The following is an 18,582-nucleotide window of genomic DNA, read 5'->3' as shown; positions in this document are numbered from 1 at the left end:
TTTTTTAGCATTGTATGAGGCTGGTGGTGTTTCCTTTATTATTCTATTTAATAACAATTTTATTTTTTAGCATTGTATGAGACTGGTGGTGTTCCCTTTATTATTCTATTTAATAACAATTTTATTTTTTAGCATTGTATGAGGCTGGTGGTGTTTCCTTTATTATTCTATTTAATAACAATTTTATTTTTTAGCATTGTATGAGACTGGTGGTGTTCCCTTTATTATTCTAGAGCCTTTGTTAGCTAAGTATGTTGGTATATTAACTATTAAAATTTTTATGCAATTAAATTATTTTTGAGAATTTTTTTTTTTTCCAAATGTTCTCCTAGTGAACTTCATAATTTTTTTTTTCCAGATGTTCTCCTAGTGAGCTTCAAAGACTAGAAGAGTACAACCCTGTAAGAACTTTGAAAATCAAAAGTTGTGTATTTTTTTATTTTCCTTTGATTCACAAGTGATGGTGACACACTATTAAGATTCTTATCTGCATATGTATATGTATATATATATATATATACATATACATATATATGTATATATATGCATATATTTGTATATAATATATATATATATATATATATATATATGTATATGTATGTATAAATATATGTATATATGTATGTATATGTATAAATATATGTATAATGTATAAATATATGTATGTATATGTATAAATATATGTATATATATATATATATATATATATATATATGTATGTATGTATATATGTATGTATGTATGTATGTATCACATAGAGATTATCCGAAAAATTTTTTACCATATTTTGTTTACTTAAAGAAGTATTAAAAAACAAGTCCAGAAATATTTTTTTTAAATAAAAAAAATTGTTCGTTTTACCTTTTTAAGTCAGAATAAAATAGGTTCAAGTTAATTTAATAACTTTAATTTAATAACTTAATTAAGTGATAATTTAAAAAACATTTTATTTTGTTAGCATTCACAATTAATTTAATAGTTTTTAAAACAATACAAAAATTCAAAGTAATTAAAAGTTGTCAAAAGAATAATTCTTATAAAATTATTCTTTTATTTTTATAATTATATTCTGTTCTCTTAATCTTTTTAAATGCCAATAGAAATCTTTATTAGTTAAATAATGCATTTATAAAATTAATTTGCAGCATTTTTTGGATGAATCTGAAAGATTATGGAAAATTCATTCTCAGCGTGAGTTTAAAGGAAAAGTTCCAGAATCCAATGAATCTTGGAGAGATTTATTTCATGTAAGGTGGTTATAATTTGTTTCTACCTTTAAAAATTTCCTGCTTTAACCTATAAATGTAACATGTTTGATAAGGAAAGATTTTTAATAGTACGTCTTTTACATATATTTTTTTATTTAACATAAAAATATTTAATTCATATTTAATTTTCATGTTACTAATATTCATATTTATATTAAAAATATATAAAATAACATAAATAACAAAGTAATTAGTTTTCCATAAGGAAAACTACGAGGATTGCTTTTAGAGGCTCAATATAGAAAGAGAAGAACGTCTCCAGAAATTAAGTACCAAAATTACAATTTCTCAAGCTGCTAAAGCTCCTGAGAGGTCAGTGAAGTTGGCTTATTTAGCTGGAACACCTAAAGGAAGTGCTCAAGTTATGAGAAAACAAAAAAAGTTTGGTACTGGTTTAGATAGTATTGGTCAATCGAAACTAGACTTAAAAGGTTAGAACATTTTTTGTTTGCTAAAATAAACAGTGAAATATAAAATGGCTGTACCTTGTTAAGAGGCGCTAGTGGTATAGTACTCACTTTGTAAGTGAGAAATTCTGAGTTCAATTCCCACCACTTCCTAGGAAGTGCCGCGCTCAACTTGTTCCTCTGCGCAGCAGCCTTGTTTATTAAGGTTTTGGTATCAGAGTAAAAGACTTAATATCGGGTTGTAAACCTATCTTAAGTCTAAATTAAGAGATGTAAGGTTGTAAAATTAAAAGGGGAAAAAAAAAGTGTCTTCTTGACTGAAGTAGCCTTAGGTAAAAAGATGAGCAGCATTAAAATTTTTTTTAATAAAAACTTTTAATAAAATTTTTTTTAACAAAAACAGTATTTAAACAAATTTAAACAAAAACAGTTTTTAACAAATGCGGTAAAATATCAAGGAGCTACTAAACATATATTTTTTAACACTGTTTTAAACCAAAAATCTCTAATAATGTTGTGCAAAAAAAAAGGTAGGGGTTTCAAGAGAATGTTGTGCAATAGAAATATGGGTTGCATGTAAAATGTTTCAGTTTACTTTTAATTGTGATAAAAAGTTTTTTTGCTTGAATTGAAGTTTTTCATGTGCAGTTTTGTTGCTCTTATTTTTATATAGAAATAGTTTTTAAGAAAAATTTTATAAGAAATAATTTTTAAGCAGTATTTTGAGGTTTAAAAAAGTGAAGCTTTTAATATGCCAGAATTGTATCATGATCGTGTTTTTGAATTGTAGCAAAATTAGTTGTTTAAACAAGATTAAAAATAGATTATCTTAGATAATAATTAGCTCAATGAGCCAGTAAAAAATAGAGAACAAACACACTTGCATGAATTAAGTGAACAAGTATTACTTATTATATCAAAGCAGCAAAAATTTTATGTGATTTTAAAACTAGAAAAAAAAAGCTTCAAAGCTAACTGAAAAAATTCAATAAGCACTCTTCAATTATTTTTATTCAAAACAATGAAAAAGGTTTTAATTTTAAATGAACTTTTGTATATAGACATCTGATACCACATTAGTATACAAATGAAGGTAAAATATTAAAGCACAATTTAATAATAGGAGAAAAATGTCCATTTTGTGTTAGCTACTATTAGGGTAGCGGTAGCTAAGAAGTATAAGTTGTTTGTTTCACCTTATGCAATTTTTAACTACAAATGGTAGAATGTTAGTAAAAGGTGTATTATTAAACACTAATAAGTGATTCGCTTTAGAAGGCATGATTCAAAAACTTACATTAAATAAATGAACTGCATGTGATGATGAACAATAGAAGAGTAAATGAATTAAGTGCAAGTAGAGAGAATGAATAAAGAAATTATTAAATTTATTCAATTAATGTTTTAGAACTAATATGAAGTAAACAGTAGTTGACAAAAATATTGTGTTGAGATCAATATCAGATGGTGGTGTTTTTTCATATAAAAAATAATATATTTTTATTAAAAGATAAATGCTTTATTTTAAAAAAATATAATAGTAGTTTGTTTTTTTATTTATAAGTTATTGACGTTTTTATTTTGTCCAATAACTTCCGCATCACCCGTTAATCCTTTCTCAATCCTAACTCTAAAATAAATCTTGATGAGAAAATTGTTTCTATGGACAGTGCAAAGTCAACTTGTTTCAATAGTTGACAAAAATATTGAATAGTGTTGTTACAACTTTTAAAGATTGTCAACTAAATTAAGTAATATATTTTCTAAACTCGACTAAAATCAACTAATATATTTTTGAAATCGACTTGGTGGACTAAAAATTGATTTAGTTAAAATATGGGCATAAATTTTTTCTTTGAAAGAAAGTATAATAAAAATATTTAAATTGTTTATTTTTTTTTCTCTATATTTTCATTTTAATAATGATGAAGCAAAATAAAATGAGGCTGCTCCGAAAGTGGCACAATTTAGTTCTTGACCCCAATGATTTAGCCCAATGACTGCCTTAAATATTTGCTAAATATCTATACAATAAAAGTCTATACAATTTAATTTACAATAATATTGTATAGTTGACATTTAGAATTTGGAGCTTCATGATTTTATTTTGCCCAAGGGCTCCGAGCTAACAACCTAAGGGCTAACGAGCAACCTAAGGGCCCCAAGCTAGCTTAGAATGGCCCTGTATGAAAGTATTTATGAAAATCATAGAGTAAACAGAAAAAAAAATTTAATGAAATTTTTAACTGAAAGTTTAATTAGGTGTTGCTAACATTCTATGAATTAGATAAATTAAATAAAACTTTAAGAGAATAAACAAAAAACAGTATTAGTTATAATAGTACATGCTATTGTTATTAAATCAACAAACAAAAGTTATAAATGGAAAAAACTAAGTTGAACAAAAAGATATAAGGATTTTAAGATTATTACTCGACTAAATTGACTTTTAGTCAATTAGTAGGAAATCCATAGTTGATTAAATCAACAATTCGATTTAATTAAAGTCAACTAATTTTGATTTTCAACTAGTCCATTTTTAGTTAATTTGTTCGAAGTCAATAACAACAATAAAATTGAACTTAAATTGTCACATAAGCAGTTTTATGAACTCTTATACCTCTACTTCTTCAAGATTTCAATATCTTTATCAAATATTTTGTCAATATTTAATATATAATACAACTAAAAACCTATGAAATTTGCAAATTTATGCATTCAACTTGAGTTTCCTAAATATATTTTATATGTAAAAACATGTTTACTAGATACTAAACTCTGGATATGTAGAACTTATTTTGACTTATTTTTCTGAATTTAATATGAATTTTATTTGAACTGTTTTATCCAACAAGAACTTCTTTTTATCTGTTCTATCTATATCTATCATACTTTGTCATCAATTTGATGTCAGCTAGAGTCAGCTATAATTAATTAACAGCTTTATCGAGAATGTTATTTTAGATGAATTTGAATCAGCTGATGTTGATCTCTTAGAGTTGCTCTGCTTTGTTAAAGTTATTAGTTGAAGGGCGTCAAACTTTAGTTTAATACTTTATATATTCCACATGATGTTTACAAAGTAATATAAATGTTTAGTAAGTTTACTATTTACTGACATCTGCTTTTATGAGAAAAATCTTCCTCAAATGTAGCAGATTTTATTCTAAGAATAGAAAAACTCTGAAAACATGGTTAAGAAATCTATATTATTACATTTAAAAAAAAAAATAAAACACAAAATAATTTTAGTTCAAAACCTGGATAAAAAATGTCAATAACCATTTATGTGATGAAAAAAGCATGGTAAAATAGTTAACAGAACAGCTAAAAAGACTAAGTAAAATTCAACTTGTTTCTATGGAAACAATTTTCTCTGCACAGTATCCATAGAAACAAGTTTCTCTGCATAGTGTCTAAAGAAACAAGTTGACTTTGCACTCTCCATAGAAACAATTTTCTCATCAAGGTTTATTTTAGAGTTAGGATTGAGAAAGATTATAAACATTTTAATATATTTTATTTATTTTGTTACTTTATATTTGATTATAAGAGATTATAACATGGTTATAAAGAGGATTGTAATTTGAAAAAACTAAAGTAGCCTCCTAGGTTGTAGGTGTTGCCCTCCTGGCCTTGGAAAGGTGAAGATATGTATTTAAAAAAGCAATTTTTATATTTTTTATTAACAAAAAGTTCATTCTAATAGAGCGTATTGAAAAGCAACGTGAAAAAGAAGCTGATGTAGCAGTGCCTTTTGTTAAAGTTCGTCGTAAAGAAAGATGTACTATAAATCATAATTCAGTTGCCTCAACAAATAGTCAATCAGAAAACGTTGCAGTTGGACCTTCACGACTTAAACATGTAAAGAAAAAAGGTAACCTTTTTTTTCAACTTTTCCATTTAGTGCTAGTGCTGTTTTTGATTTGAAATGTTGACAAATAAAGTTTAGTGCAATTAAAAATCCAGAAATTTGTTGAATGGGAGCACTTTTTTTAACATAAAACTTCATTATTTGTTAAAATGAACATTTAACAAAATTTACATTAAATTTTATTAAAATTTACATTTCAACTTTATCAAAAACTTGTAATAATGTGTGTCCTGTTTAACATTAAAAATATAAAATATATAAATATACATAAATATTTCAAACATTTATAATGTAAGTTATCATGATCTTTAAAGTTTAATATTATAATCTTTTATTGCTCTGACTGCAAGTGGAAATTTTTTTCATTGTTTAGCTTCTAAGAAGTAAGGCAATTTTTAAAGTAGAAACAGACCTTTATCACAAGTTTTGAAAGACTCGCTAACATATAGTGTATTGCTATGAACTCTATTAAATAGAGTTACCATCAAATGAATTATTTTCAAATCATGGTCATGATGCACTAGGTGTTTAATATCAAATCATATTCACAAGACAATAGGTGTTATGACCATGTTTTGATGTTAAATACACTGTTAGGGTTATGAGTTTAAACTAAGTAATGTGAATTGTAAACCACATACTTTTACAATCATAGTTAGTGTTTCCATTCTAGTTAATCCTAGTTTCCATTCATTCATGCTTTACAAATAGCTTGTGTTTGAATGTTAGCTTGTGTTTTAGGAAAAAGTCCATTAATGGCAGCAGCTATGAAGCTACTCAGCAATCAAAAGTAATATTCATTTACTCTCTATTTTTTACTCTTTATTTTTTATTAATCTACTAATTATTAATAATAAAACTAATAATTATTAATAAAAGTATACTAATTATTATACTACTAAAAATATATAATAAATTGATAATAAAAATATTAATACTAATATTTATTAATAATTTATTAATAATAATTAATAACTGATAATTTATTAATATATAAATGCTTTATTATATTATTTTGTAATCGATTATTGTATAAAAGTAGGTTATACACTCGCACTCGCACATTCAGAGAGTAAAAATTAATAGCATCAAATTTTTTTGTTATTGTTGTTTTACTCCTTCTTTTTTATGATTTAACTATGATTGCAAGTATAAAATAAATAAATAAAAAGTACATAAACAAAGATAGACACAATAACAAAAAAAAAATATCTTAAATATTTACTTTGCTTCAGTATTCTGATAAATCGAAAGTGGAAAATAGTCAAATTATGTTTAGTGAACCGACTTACAGTTAACTGTCTTAGGAAGTATTATATTGCCACTGATAGCTTTTTACCATCAAGACAATCATATGCAAAAGATCTTAGAGAGATATGATCCATATCTGATGCAAGAGAGAATCAAAAATCCCAGCTTGACGATGTTCAAAATGGTGCATTGGAAATGGTGTAGTGGGCGTACTGTTTGCTAGAAAACCTTATAAAAAGTAGTCACTTACAGTTGTAATGAAGAAGTGTCTCTTATGGGAAATGAAACACAAAAAGTAGACTAAAGAAATAGAAAGGTGAGATGCAATGCGCAGTTGTTAATTATAAACCTTTTTTTATTCATGTAATCATACTATACTTCAAAATTGAAGCTGTTTCTTTAATGGCTGTTACTAACTAAAGTAGAGTTACAATACACTTATCAATTGTTAACTTGATTATTTATTGATTGATTACAGGTTTTATTTTCTGGTGATTTACATATTGAAGTGCAAGGCATTCACAGTTTGTTCATCATTCTGCTGGTGAGTTATTATGAACCGGAAATATTAAGCAGCATGTCAAGCATCCCAAATAGTAGATATTTTGGGTTGTTTTTCTGCTGTTGGACCAAAAACACTCTAACCAGTTACTGGAATGATGAACTCTAAAACTTAAAGCGAGGTTCTACAAACTCAATTAACAGAAATGATGAAAATGTTTCCTAACAGAAATATTTCCTTTAGGATTTGGCTACATGTTATATGTCCCAAAAAATGAAGAAGTTTGTGGTAGAAAATAACATTTAAAAACTTAAATATCAAATTGGATTAAGTTGGATTAAGATCAAATCCTTTGATCTTAATCCAACTAGAGTCTCTATACAATTGTTAAGAAAAGACTGCACGACTAAAAGTAATCATACCAAAACTTCAGATTTAGTTTTAAGTCTAAAGCACGAGTGAGACTTTTGAATATTCCATGCCAAATTGTATGCAGAATGTCATAGCTGCACTTGGAGGATACCAAATATTAGAGTATAGGTCATTATTTAGAGTAAGTAACAAATCCTGGATTTTTTAGACTTTTAATTTTTGATAGTCATTTCAAAGTTTTAATAAAAATTAAAGTATCAAATATAATAATACGTAAAATATTAAATTGCATTCTGCTATGCTGTGGTGTGTTTTTTTTTAACTGTGCAAATTCGATCAATCCTTTTTGTTTAAGGAATAATTCTTTAATTTTAATATTCTTATTGTTGTCGGAGTGATATTAACCAGATATTTGTCATTTCTTCTAAAATCAAAAAAAAAATAATAATGTTCGACCCATTTCAGCCATTTCAACTACCGTCACTTTTTCACTGAAAGAGGATTCTTTAACAATGAAAAACGAATTTGCTTGTTGCTGGAAGCTATTTTATCCTTATTGAATGATTGTTTGTGCTTTATACTTTATATTGTGCTTTATACCGTTGTATTCAATTGTTAACGAATTTTAACACAATTTTCAGTAGGTCGTTGTATTTGTTCTGTCGATTTTTTTTTGTTTTTTGTAATTCATGAAAAAGACATTGGTGTATTTACAATTTTTTCTATTTTTGTTTTTAATGATTAAAAATCTTCCCTTTGTCACTCTTATCACTTGATGCCATTTCAAGAAACTTTAAAAAAAACTAATAATTTTAAAAACTTTCTTTAATAAAAGTATGCTTTTTTTTGAAAAATTTCTTGTTTTTTTTTTTACATTCTTTTTAAAAAGAAGAAAATAAAAAACGGAAAAATACGGCTGTAACAAAAATTTCAACTTAAAACTCCCTGGTGACTTCTCATCTTGTTATACAAAAATATACAAAAAAAGATAAACAAAAGTTGAATGTCTTCGTATTAGCAAGATAATTGGATGCCAAACGGAAATTCTTGTATTGAAATTGTATATTTCCTAAATGGTTAGAGAGCAAAAGTAAAACTAAGCGAAATTGGTGTTTTAAAAATTCCTTGAAGTATAAGCATATAGCAATAAAAAGACTGAATAAAGCAGACTGGAAAGACTGAATAAATTTCATGTCTTTTCAGTCAGAAGACTGAATAAAGAAGACTAAAAAGACTGAATTTGATTTTTCATTGGTTGTATTCACCATTTCAACCACTTCACCGTTACCCTCGAGACAAAATGAGACACTTTATCTCGAGGGTTAAGTTGAACTTATGAGTTGAAATTGTTGGTACTGCTGTACTTTTTTTTCTCTCTCTCTTCCTTTTTAATAAGAAATGAACAAAAAAGAACTAAATAAAAAAAAGCTTTTTCTTTTAAAAACGAAGTTAAAAAAATTATTATTCCTTATAGTCTGTATATTCATATACATATTTTTGTTATTATTATTACATAAATCACTTTCTCTATATAAAATTGTTTTTTATTTTCAAAAGCTAACTAAATTAACTTGTTTATAATTCAATTTTTGATTAAAAAAATTTTACTAAAGAGTTTTTCCTTACATTAGAGACAAAAAACGGTTTTAAAATCTGATATTTAATAATTTACATGAACTGTTTACATGAGATTTAATAATTTACATGAACTGTTATTTTTGTTTTTAAAAATATTTATTTTCTAATACAGGAATCGAGTTCATTCGCAAGTAATCCGTAAATAATTTAAAGATGACAAGGTTGTTGAAAGTTTTTTTTAAATGTGGAAAACTATTTTAACAAAAGGTGTTTTTGCACCATATTTTTCTTTAAGCAGTGTTAACACTCAAATCTATTTTTCTTTAAGCTTTTTAAATAGAACGTAGGGGTTTTTAAAGTCGTTTACCGTGAATTTATTTGGTTTTATATCTTAAATTGAAAAATATTTTTCTTTAGTTTTAAAAAAGATATTAGGTAGAAATGAAAATCAGACATAAGTATTATGTAATTTTTATTTACGAGTAGAACGATTCGAATTGTGTTAGCTTGAGTCTGATAAATAATTAAATGACAAATAACGATATATTTAAAATATTTAAATAATACTTTTAGTGGGATTTTTTTTAAATTTTACGAATATTATTTAAAAAAAAAAAAAACATTTAAATTTAATCTAAAGAAATTTTTTCTTCCCATTTTACATTTAGTTTTATTTTTTCATATATTGTACAAACCCATTTTATGTTTTTATTGGTAATTCAATTTTATTATCTGGCTTTTCAATTTTATACTTCGTGGTTTTTATATGTGTAATTAACTACTTTTAGGTTTCTTAATATTTATATTAAAAAGTAAACTCTACATTGTTAAGTAAATTAATCTTTGTAAAAAAAAAAAATTGTATTCTTTATACCGAATACACTTAAACGTTATAATCGTTATACCGATTAATGCAGAGCTTCGACTTGAAATAAACGTTATAATCGTTATACCGATTAATGCAGAGCTTCGACTTGAAATAAACGTTATAATCGTTATACCGATTAATGCAGAGCTTCGACTTGAAATAAACGTTATAATCGTTATACCGATTAATGCAGAGCTTCGACTTGAAATAAACGTTATAATCGTTATACCGATTAATGTAGAGCTTCGACTTGAAATAACCGGTAGTTCATACTGATTTTCAGCTTTGGCCCCAATATTTTCAAATTTGAGAGAACGCTCGAGTGAATTGAATCCATATATATCTAATTTGAACATTAAAAATATATAAGACGCAAGTCAATTAAAAGTTATCAATAAATCTTCGTATAATGAATTTCGTATAATGAATTTTCTCTGTTATAATCCCAAAAAAAATTTTAAGTGCTGTTTCTTTTGATGTCTCTTGCTTCATAACAAAAAGTTTTCAATAAATTTTTTTTTTTTACTGGTGACTCCCTTGATGTCCATACGTTGGTAAGCTTTTATCAGAAATGCAGCACAAGAGTAATTGAAATAAAGGAAATTCCTTCAATAACCTAACTAGTTGCATCAGTAACAACTAAATTCAATACGTGTGCATAATGTCAAACGTAAATTCACCCAAACGATACTTTACTTATAATGCTGGTTAAGCATTATAAGTAAATTCTATTCTATTTGCTGCTCAATTATTCGAATTACCAATAGAACTTTCAATGCTTACTGATATTGATTTGCTAACGAAGTTAATTAAAACAATTTAAAAAAATATATGTAATAATTTTGCTTACATAATCTATCGGCTAAAAGTTTTAATAAGTAAAATTTAGTAACTTTAGTGTTAGTAACCAGCGTACAATTTCCATTCTGATGTATACATACTTTTTATTTTTGTAATCGATTTTTTTTTTAATTTATTTTTTGTTTGGTGACTTATTTTTTGGTTTTTTTCGTACATATTAGTGTTTATAAAACAATTTATTGTTTATTATTGTTAGTACTGTTTAGGTGCATTGTCTGTCTTATTTATTTTTAAATATTTCTCTATTAATCTTTATTTTTGTCTTGACAGCTGTAAAAATATGCTTTGTTCGAAAAATAATTCTCCTTTATTCTAATGTACTTCATTTCTTCCCTCAGGCGTTCACTGCTCGTGTGTGACCATTCGGCGAAGTTTATATGCCAAAGTTTTTAAATAATATTGGGCCTAGCCCGTAAGGGTTAGTGGTACGGTCATCGAGCACAACTATTTTCCAAATCACAATTACTGTCACCGAAAGAAGTTGTTTTTCTCTGGAAGACGCCTGGGCTAGTTTTTTAGTCATCAGTCAGTTATAAATTCATGCATAGGTGTTTTAACCATCATGGTTTTCTTGAGTATGACTGGGCTGGCTCTAAATGAGGATAAAGCCAAATTTATTTTATCCCATATAGTGAATAAATCATAAAATATTCCCATTCAACTGCCAAATCTAACAAATATTGCTAAAGGAAAACTTAAGTAAACTTTTTTTGCGTCATAAAAAGTTTACTGAAGTTTTCCTTTAATTTTTTTATCTTAGACAAACCTTAACATTAAAGTGTACATATCAACAACACGCTAGAGTGTTCACATAAACAGCATTGAGAAAAAAATATCAAAAAACTTTTTAAAGATATTAAAAATATACACTTTTTAATATCTTTAAAAAGTTTATATTTTTAATTTATTCAGTACAAATCATGAAAATTTTTAAAAATTGTACAGTAAACCGAAACACTTGTGCAGAACATTATTTGGAGCCAATAGAACTGTACCATGCAAGCCTCTTCTGCAAATACTTGGTGCATTAAATGTCCTTAAAATCAACTAACATAAAATAAAGTTTTAATGTTCATGTATAAAACAAAAATATCTTCGAAAATATTTCCTCCCTATTTTGACAAAGTAGCTCATACATACCCGATAAAATTTTCAGATGATAACTAGAATGTAGTTGTCATCTGAAAACAGTAATTATCTGAACACAATAACTCAGCTAAAATCTTCATCGAACAAGGTAATTCTCACGGCAACACTCTAATGGGCCAGGCATACTGCTTTATTGAAGGTCAACTCGCCGTTGTAGGTCTAGACAACTCGCGTACTTTGCCACTGCTACCTCGACTTGTTTGGATCCGAGCAAACTACGCAGTGATATCCTCGCACATTGCAGCTGTTGATTGGGAAATAGACTTCACTGGTCTAAATGCAAACGATAACTACCAGCTCCTAGTAAACGTATATAATGAAGCCATCACACTTTACATCCTATCAACAACTACTCCCTTCACCGAGAAACAGGAGCAATGTGTAGCACAAGATCTTATTAAAGCGGTCAAAGTTAAACACGCCTCTTGGCCCAAGTTCATCATTGCAGATCGCGATACGCACAAATTACTCAAAGGATCACATCGCACCGCTTGAAAAAACGTTACTAAAATGGTAAAATCTCCTAGGAACAACTACATAGGGAAACTCTCCAGAAAATCCGAAAGCACCCGAAACGCTTACATGCATATGTACAAAGCAAGCAGAGCGTCAGGAACACTATTACACCGGTAGAAACAGCTTATGGCAACATCACTACCAGCAATATATGCTCATTGTTAAATAACTATTTTCAATCAATTTTTGTTCTGGAGCCCAAAGGTCCAATGCCAGCTTTTGAAAGTTGTACTGAAGCAATTTGTGTCGTCAACCCAGCAAGTTTTTCTATTGATATAATACAAAAGTCCCTCAAATGTCTTGATGAAAAAAAACCAACTGGCTACGACGGCTTACATACACGGATCCTTAGTAAATTTTTCAGCTACTTTTGTAGCTGCACATTTGTTAAATATTTGCGCTTGTAACAAGTGAACGCGTAGTACTCAATGGCCAACGTCGACGGCACGCGTTATCCACTCAAAAAGACTGTAGTCGAACGAGATCTTGGTGTGATGGTCTCCAATAGTTAGACCACAAGTAGAGTCAGCCGCATCAATAGCAAATAGAATGCTAGGGTAACTTAAAAGAAAGGGCATAACCTAAAACTAGAACGTCAGTTTGTACAAATTTGTGAAGAACGATATAACTTTTTTTCAAATATAGTTGTTGTCCCATAGAATGCGCTTTCCCAAGCAGCAGTGAACGCTCCATCAACCAATGCTTTCAAAGATAGCATAAAAAAGTAACTTTTAGAGACTTAATTGATGCTTTGTCTGTAGTTTCTGTGATTTTATTTTCGTCAGCATAGAGGGGCTTGATGTAGCACCTTTTCATCAAACTATGAATAGATTTATTGTATTTGTTTTTTTGATCATTGAATAAAAGAAAAAGAAAAAAAAATTGTCGCTGTATATAATTCAAAATTAATTACGTATTCAATTCAATATTGTGGACCTTACTTATGGAAATATTTTTCTAAGATTGTAAATACAAAAAAAACTAGTATAAAACAGTTTAAAAATGAGTTAAAACAGGTGTTATTACAAATGAATCTTAATATATCCGATTTCATATGTTTCTTTTAAACTAAAATTCAAAAATATAAAATATATGTAACAGAATGTATCAACATTTTTTTAATTAACTTAACTATTGTGTTGCCTCTAATCTTGAATGTTTTTCTTAAAATCTGGGACCTAATGCTGAAAAAATTTCCCACCAAAATCCATTTTAACCAATGATTGTGAATGTTATAAGGTTCTCAGAACATTAAAAATTAAAATTATAGTTTGAAATCCAATAGAGATTTTTTTAATTTGGATATTTTGGGCAGAAAGTTAAATTCGACCGCTATTCAATGATAGATATCACTGCTTATAAATAAAGCATTTTACAAGTTTTTAATTATGAAAGTGATTATTGGTCACACTAAATTTTTTAAATTACTTATAAAGAGCCTATCTGAAATTTCAAGAAAATAAAGATCTGGAATTTCAATCGATTTTTTTGAGCTAAGAGAATTTACTCAGCTTATCCCTATCACGAACTTATTGTTTACGTCCATGCAAAAAGTATTTCATTTTTGCGCGCAAAAAATTAGTTTTCTAGCATGCCTACATTTGCCAAAAAAGCATGAAGACTGTAGAAAATATATTTGTTTAATCTGTAAAAAAGCAGGCAGACACCCTAAAAGTTTTAGACCCTAATGCTGATGAAAAATCACATCAAAATCTTTGAAGTACTTGATACATTAAGTACCCATAACGAGTTGTTTCAAAATCTTGCATTGAAACCCGACAGAGTTATTATTATTTTTCTGCAACTGATATTTATCTCAAGTTATAACAACTTATGGCTTCTCCCAAAAAAAATTATTTCACTCAAAAAAACTCTAAGTAGGATAAGAATAGCTTGGAGCCAATCCATGGTCTTCAGTCATTTTTGTACCAGACTTTTCATAATATGATTGACCACAGCAAAATCTTCTGAGCTCGCAGCATGTCTTAGGGAGCTTATGGTGAAGTAGTCTCTCAATGCTTTGCCACTATCAGCATGTTTTTGCTAAAAGTTGGTTTCAACTAGCTTTACTGGGCTTATCTGGTTGAGAGCAGATCCAAGTTTTCTTATTCCAGTATTTGAAATCCTAGTACTCTCTTGGATTGAAACCATATTTTGAACACTTAAAGGGTCAGGAAAGACTTACTGTGCAGCTGATGACCCTAAAAATTATATTATTTACATTTTGTAACGTCAATCAGACTAAAATCATAATTAAGAAAAATTTTATTGTACATTTACTTTTCTTAAAGCCAATGGCATTCCTTGTGGTAGGTCGAACTGTTCCTCTTAGTGATGCATTTTCGCCTGAAATCACCGTGGTTGCAATCTTATCTACACCTATTTGGTCTGCCAATGCAAGTTTTTTTAGGTTTTCATAACGCTTTCCTTGTGTATAGTTAAAAAAAGGATGTCCTTGAGAAAGCACAGATAAGCAAGCTGTGCAACTTTTTTCAGCTGCAGGAGTTTGTGGACTAGCTTGGCTTTTCATGAATTGCAGAGGATGTTTCTCTTTTCCATTGGTTTTGGCAACATTGCAGATCAAACAATCACACTGTGCTGTTTTCCTTGTAATGGTTTTTACAACAATGGATTCAAAATTGAGCAAGCCTGTAAAATTTTTATCACTTCGTTGATTAATACTGAATTGACAAGGCATGCAAATTCAAAAAGGCACGCAATCACCGCTAAAGTTCACAGTATTTGAGATAATTTCGTAAATTTTCTTCTAGTAAGATATCGTTATATGAAAGCATAAAAATAGGTTGAATTTTAAGAAATCTGTTAAGAAAATCTAGTTGTCCTGCGCAAAGTACATTAATTTTTCAATTTGTCATATTACAAAGCAATCATAAGACACAGCAAATATGTTTTATGTTTGATTCACAGTAAATATGTTTTATGTTTGATGTTCTTAATCATGCTCATTTTAAATACTTTTTCAATAAAAATAATAGACAAATGCTGTTTCTTGAAATTTTTTATTTATTTTAAAAAATAAAAGCAATAAACGGAATTAGAAAAGGTTTGCTACAATTGAACCTGCACCTGCTAAAATAATATTGTACTTCGTAACTAGACATTAATGGCTCATAGATTCACATTTATTGTCAACTTTACTTGTGGACCTAAACAAAACAAAACATAAAAAATAGATATAATTAAAGTTTTGAAAGCACTTCCTCGGAGGCGTAAAGTGTATAAAAAGATAAGTTTTGATATACTTAGTAGTCTGTTTGGGGTGGCACAGCACATAAAGTCATAGTCGTCTCAACCTTAAATTCGAATAAACATAAATTTTCATGCTTCAATTATTCGTTGTTAAGTCGTTAAGACTTAACAAAAGTTATTTCGAATTTAAAAACTTTGTTACAAACTGGTAACAATAAGCTTGTACGGTGAACGTTATGTTTGTTCGGGTTTGTTACTATTTTATTTTACTTCTTACTTATGTTTGTTTATTATGTGATTGGTCAGCTAAATTATTTTTGAAAAAACTATGATTTGATTTCAAAATTTTAGAAGGAGGTCAAATGACACGACTTTTTTCTTTGAACCTTTATTGTGATCTACAAAAAATAAATCATTTTTTATAAACTTTGTAGTGATCTAATTGCAAAATAAATAGAAAAATTTGCAATACAATATAAAAAGCTTAATGAACTCATTAGTCATTCTGAAATCAAAATTTAAAAATATTGGCGTATTGGTGACATCAAATTGTATGTTTGTTCGAATATCAATCCCATAATCACTTTTAATAATATATGTATAAATACATTTATTAAAATTTGCACATTCTAACACCTCGTGCAATATCTGTCCCACTTACTCTATGCTATCTTTCTAACTCGACTTCTTCTGACTTTCACTCTAACTTACTTCGTTCTTCTTAAACTCACTTACTCTTGGTCAGCGATGCTTGTGATAACGCTCATTGATGAGCTGAACTTGTCTTCGCTGGCCCGGGTATGTGGCCTCTATATGGCAATTAGCCATATAGAGGCCACATTACTATCATCTCTTGAATACTTCCAGTTTATTAATAGTTTATATAACTATTACTATCATCTCTTGAATACTTCCAGTATAAATATTTGACTGTCAATTTTTATTTTAACAAACTAATATTTTTATTAAAAACTTAATTTAATTAAAAATCACATTGTAAAGGTTGGAATTGACGGAGGAGGTGAGTTTCTGAAAGTTAGCCTGGGAATTATTAAATTAAATTATAAACCTAGCATTCCCCCAGCAAAACTCAACTGCGCAAACAAGGTTTTTAAGGACACTGGTGTCAAACAACAACTCATTATTGCTTTCTCTGAAGGGCTTTAAGAAAATTATGCTAACATTTCGCAAGGAGTTTGTCCTGTGAACATGCAAAAAAATTTTGTGGGCTTCAAGCACACTCAAGTGCACATCCCTGTGTCTGGTGTAAACCTGGTTCAAAGGAAATTGAGGATTTTTGAGTCTATGAAAAAAAAGGTCTCAATCTTCAAGTCAGCAGGTTCACTAGAAAAAGGTTGTTCATTCTCCAATATTTAGACTACCTGGAGACACTTTGGTTTTGAAGTTCCTCCCATGGAATTTCATCTTCTAATTGGAGTTTTCAATCATCTTTTTGCTGCGCTTCTTTAAGTTTTTCCGCAAGCAACTCTTTGAACTGTTACATTACACATTAAACAACAATCTTACCATGGTGGAAATTTTGCAAGAAATAAGTTCAGAAGGCGGCTACACAATATTGACATTTTTAAATCAATTGCTAAGAAACACTCATGTTATGCAGCTATCCCATTTATTGATACTTTCCAAAAGTTCAATGCGGAAGTGTCTGGCTGTTTTGGGTGCAACTTTGATCAAAACTACCCACAAATAATTAAAGCATTCAGAGTGTCTTTTCCGACATTTTAAAACGTGTCTGAAAAATTTCATTGACAGACATGGCCAAGCTCTTGGACTTTACTCAAAACAGGTAACAGAAGCAATACATCACAACTTTCAAATACATTGGCAAGGGTAAAAAAAGCTCAATCATTATCCAGAATACAGTAAAAGATTGCTAAGTAATATAAAGTATTGTCTTTTTAACTTCAATTGCAAAGATTGTTTGTGAAAAGTCATTTTAAGAAGGGTTTAAGAAAAAATTATTTTAGAATTTGTTCCGTGTAAAAGAAACAGTTTTTTTTGTGAATATATTTTATATTTGTCACTTGTATAACTTCAAGAATATATCATTTTTATTTCCTTGTTTATATTGATGTAAATCAAGGAATTTTATTACTGTAAAAAGCAAAAAAACCTGTAATTTCGCATGTTTGTGCTATCAATAAAATATATCAGTAAACGCAAGACGTGCTTAATACGTCTATAGTACGTTTTAATACTGTTATTTACTAATCATATAATCATATTGGGGATGGGGCATTTTTTAATGTCTATTAGTTTGGCCTACAAGTTACTGAAAACTGTAAAATTATATATAAAAAGACTTGATTGTATATTTACAGTATTTTAAAATTTTTCTTGATTTTAAGACGTTATTGATTAATGAAAGACAAAAAGTAAAGAAAAACTTTTTTTCTAAATTTTAACTATTTAAAAGTTAGCAATATATGTTTGAATAACTTTAAGGCTTGAGTCTTACTCGTCAAAACCTTGCTAGGGAACTTTTGACTTTATAAATCAATAAATTAAAAAATTATGCTATACTTTTAAATGGTTTAAATGTATACCGTATTTTTCAACCAATACTGCCAAGTGGGCAATTAGTGTGTGTGTGTGTGTGTGTGTGTGTGTGTGTGTGTGTGTGTGTGTGTGTGTGTGTGTGTGTGTGTGTGTGTGTGTGTATGTGTGTGTGTTTGTGTGTGTCTGTGTCTTATCATATCATATCA

General features: G+C 28.2%; 1 protein-coding gene across 2 annotated transcripts in view; it reads left to right on the top strand.

The window, feature by feature from the left end:
* LOC100197929 (elongin-A) overlaps nt 1–10,158 on the top strand; it is a 36,108-nt gene extending 25,950 nt beyond the window's left edge. The window contains exons 7-13 of one of the 2 annotated variants that reach the window (XM_065796263.1): nt 195–249; nt 359–401; nt 1,146–1,247; nt 1,498–1,699; nt 5,385–5,552; nt 6,291–6,339; nt 9,425–10,158. In XM_065796263.1, coding sequence (XP_065652335.1) covers nt 195–249; nt 359–401; nt 1,146–1,247; nt 1,498–1,699; nt 5,385–5,552; nt 6,291–6,339; nt 9,425–9,458 — 653 coding nt within the window. In that variant the 3' untranslated portion in view covers nt 9,459–10,158. The remainder of the gene's footprint in view (nt 1–194; nt 250–358; nt 402–1,145; nt 1,248–1,497; nt 1,700–5,384; nt 5,553–6,290; nt 6,340–9,424) is intronic. The other variant, XM_065796264.1, reaches the window with a different exon arrangement.
* Nucleotides 10,159–18,582: the final 8,424 nt, after the last annotated feature.

The sequence above is a fragment of the Hydra vulgaris genome, chromosome 04, assembly GCF_038396675.1.
Source record: "Hydra vulgaris chromosome 04, alternate assembly HydraT2T_AEP".
NCBI classification, from domain to species: Eukaryota; Metazoa; Cnidaria; class Hydrozoa; order Anthoathecata; family Hydridae; genus Hydra; species Hydra vulgaris.
Note: the sequence above shows the minus strand (reverse complement) of the source record. Positions and strands in the feature narration are given on the sequence as shown.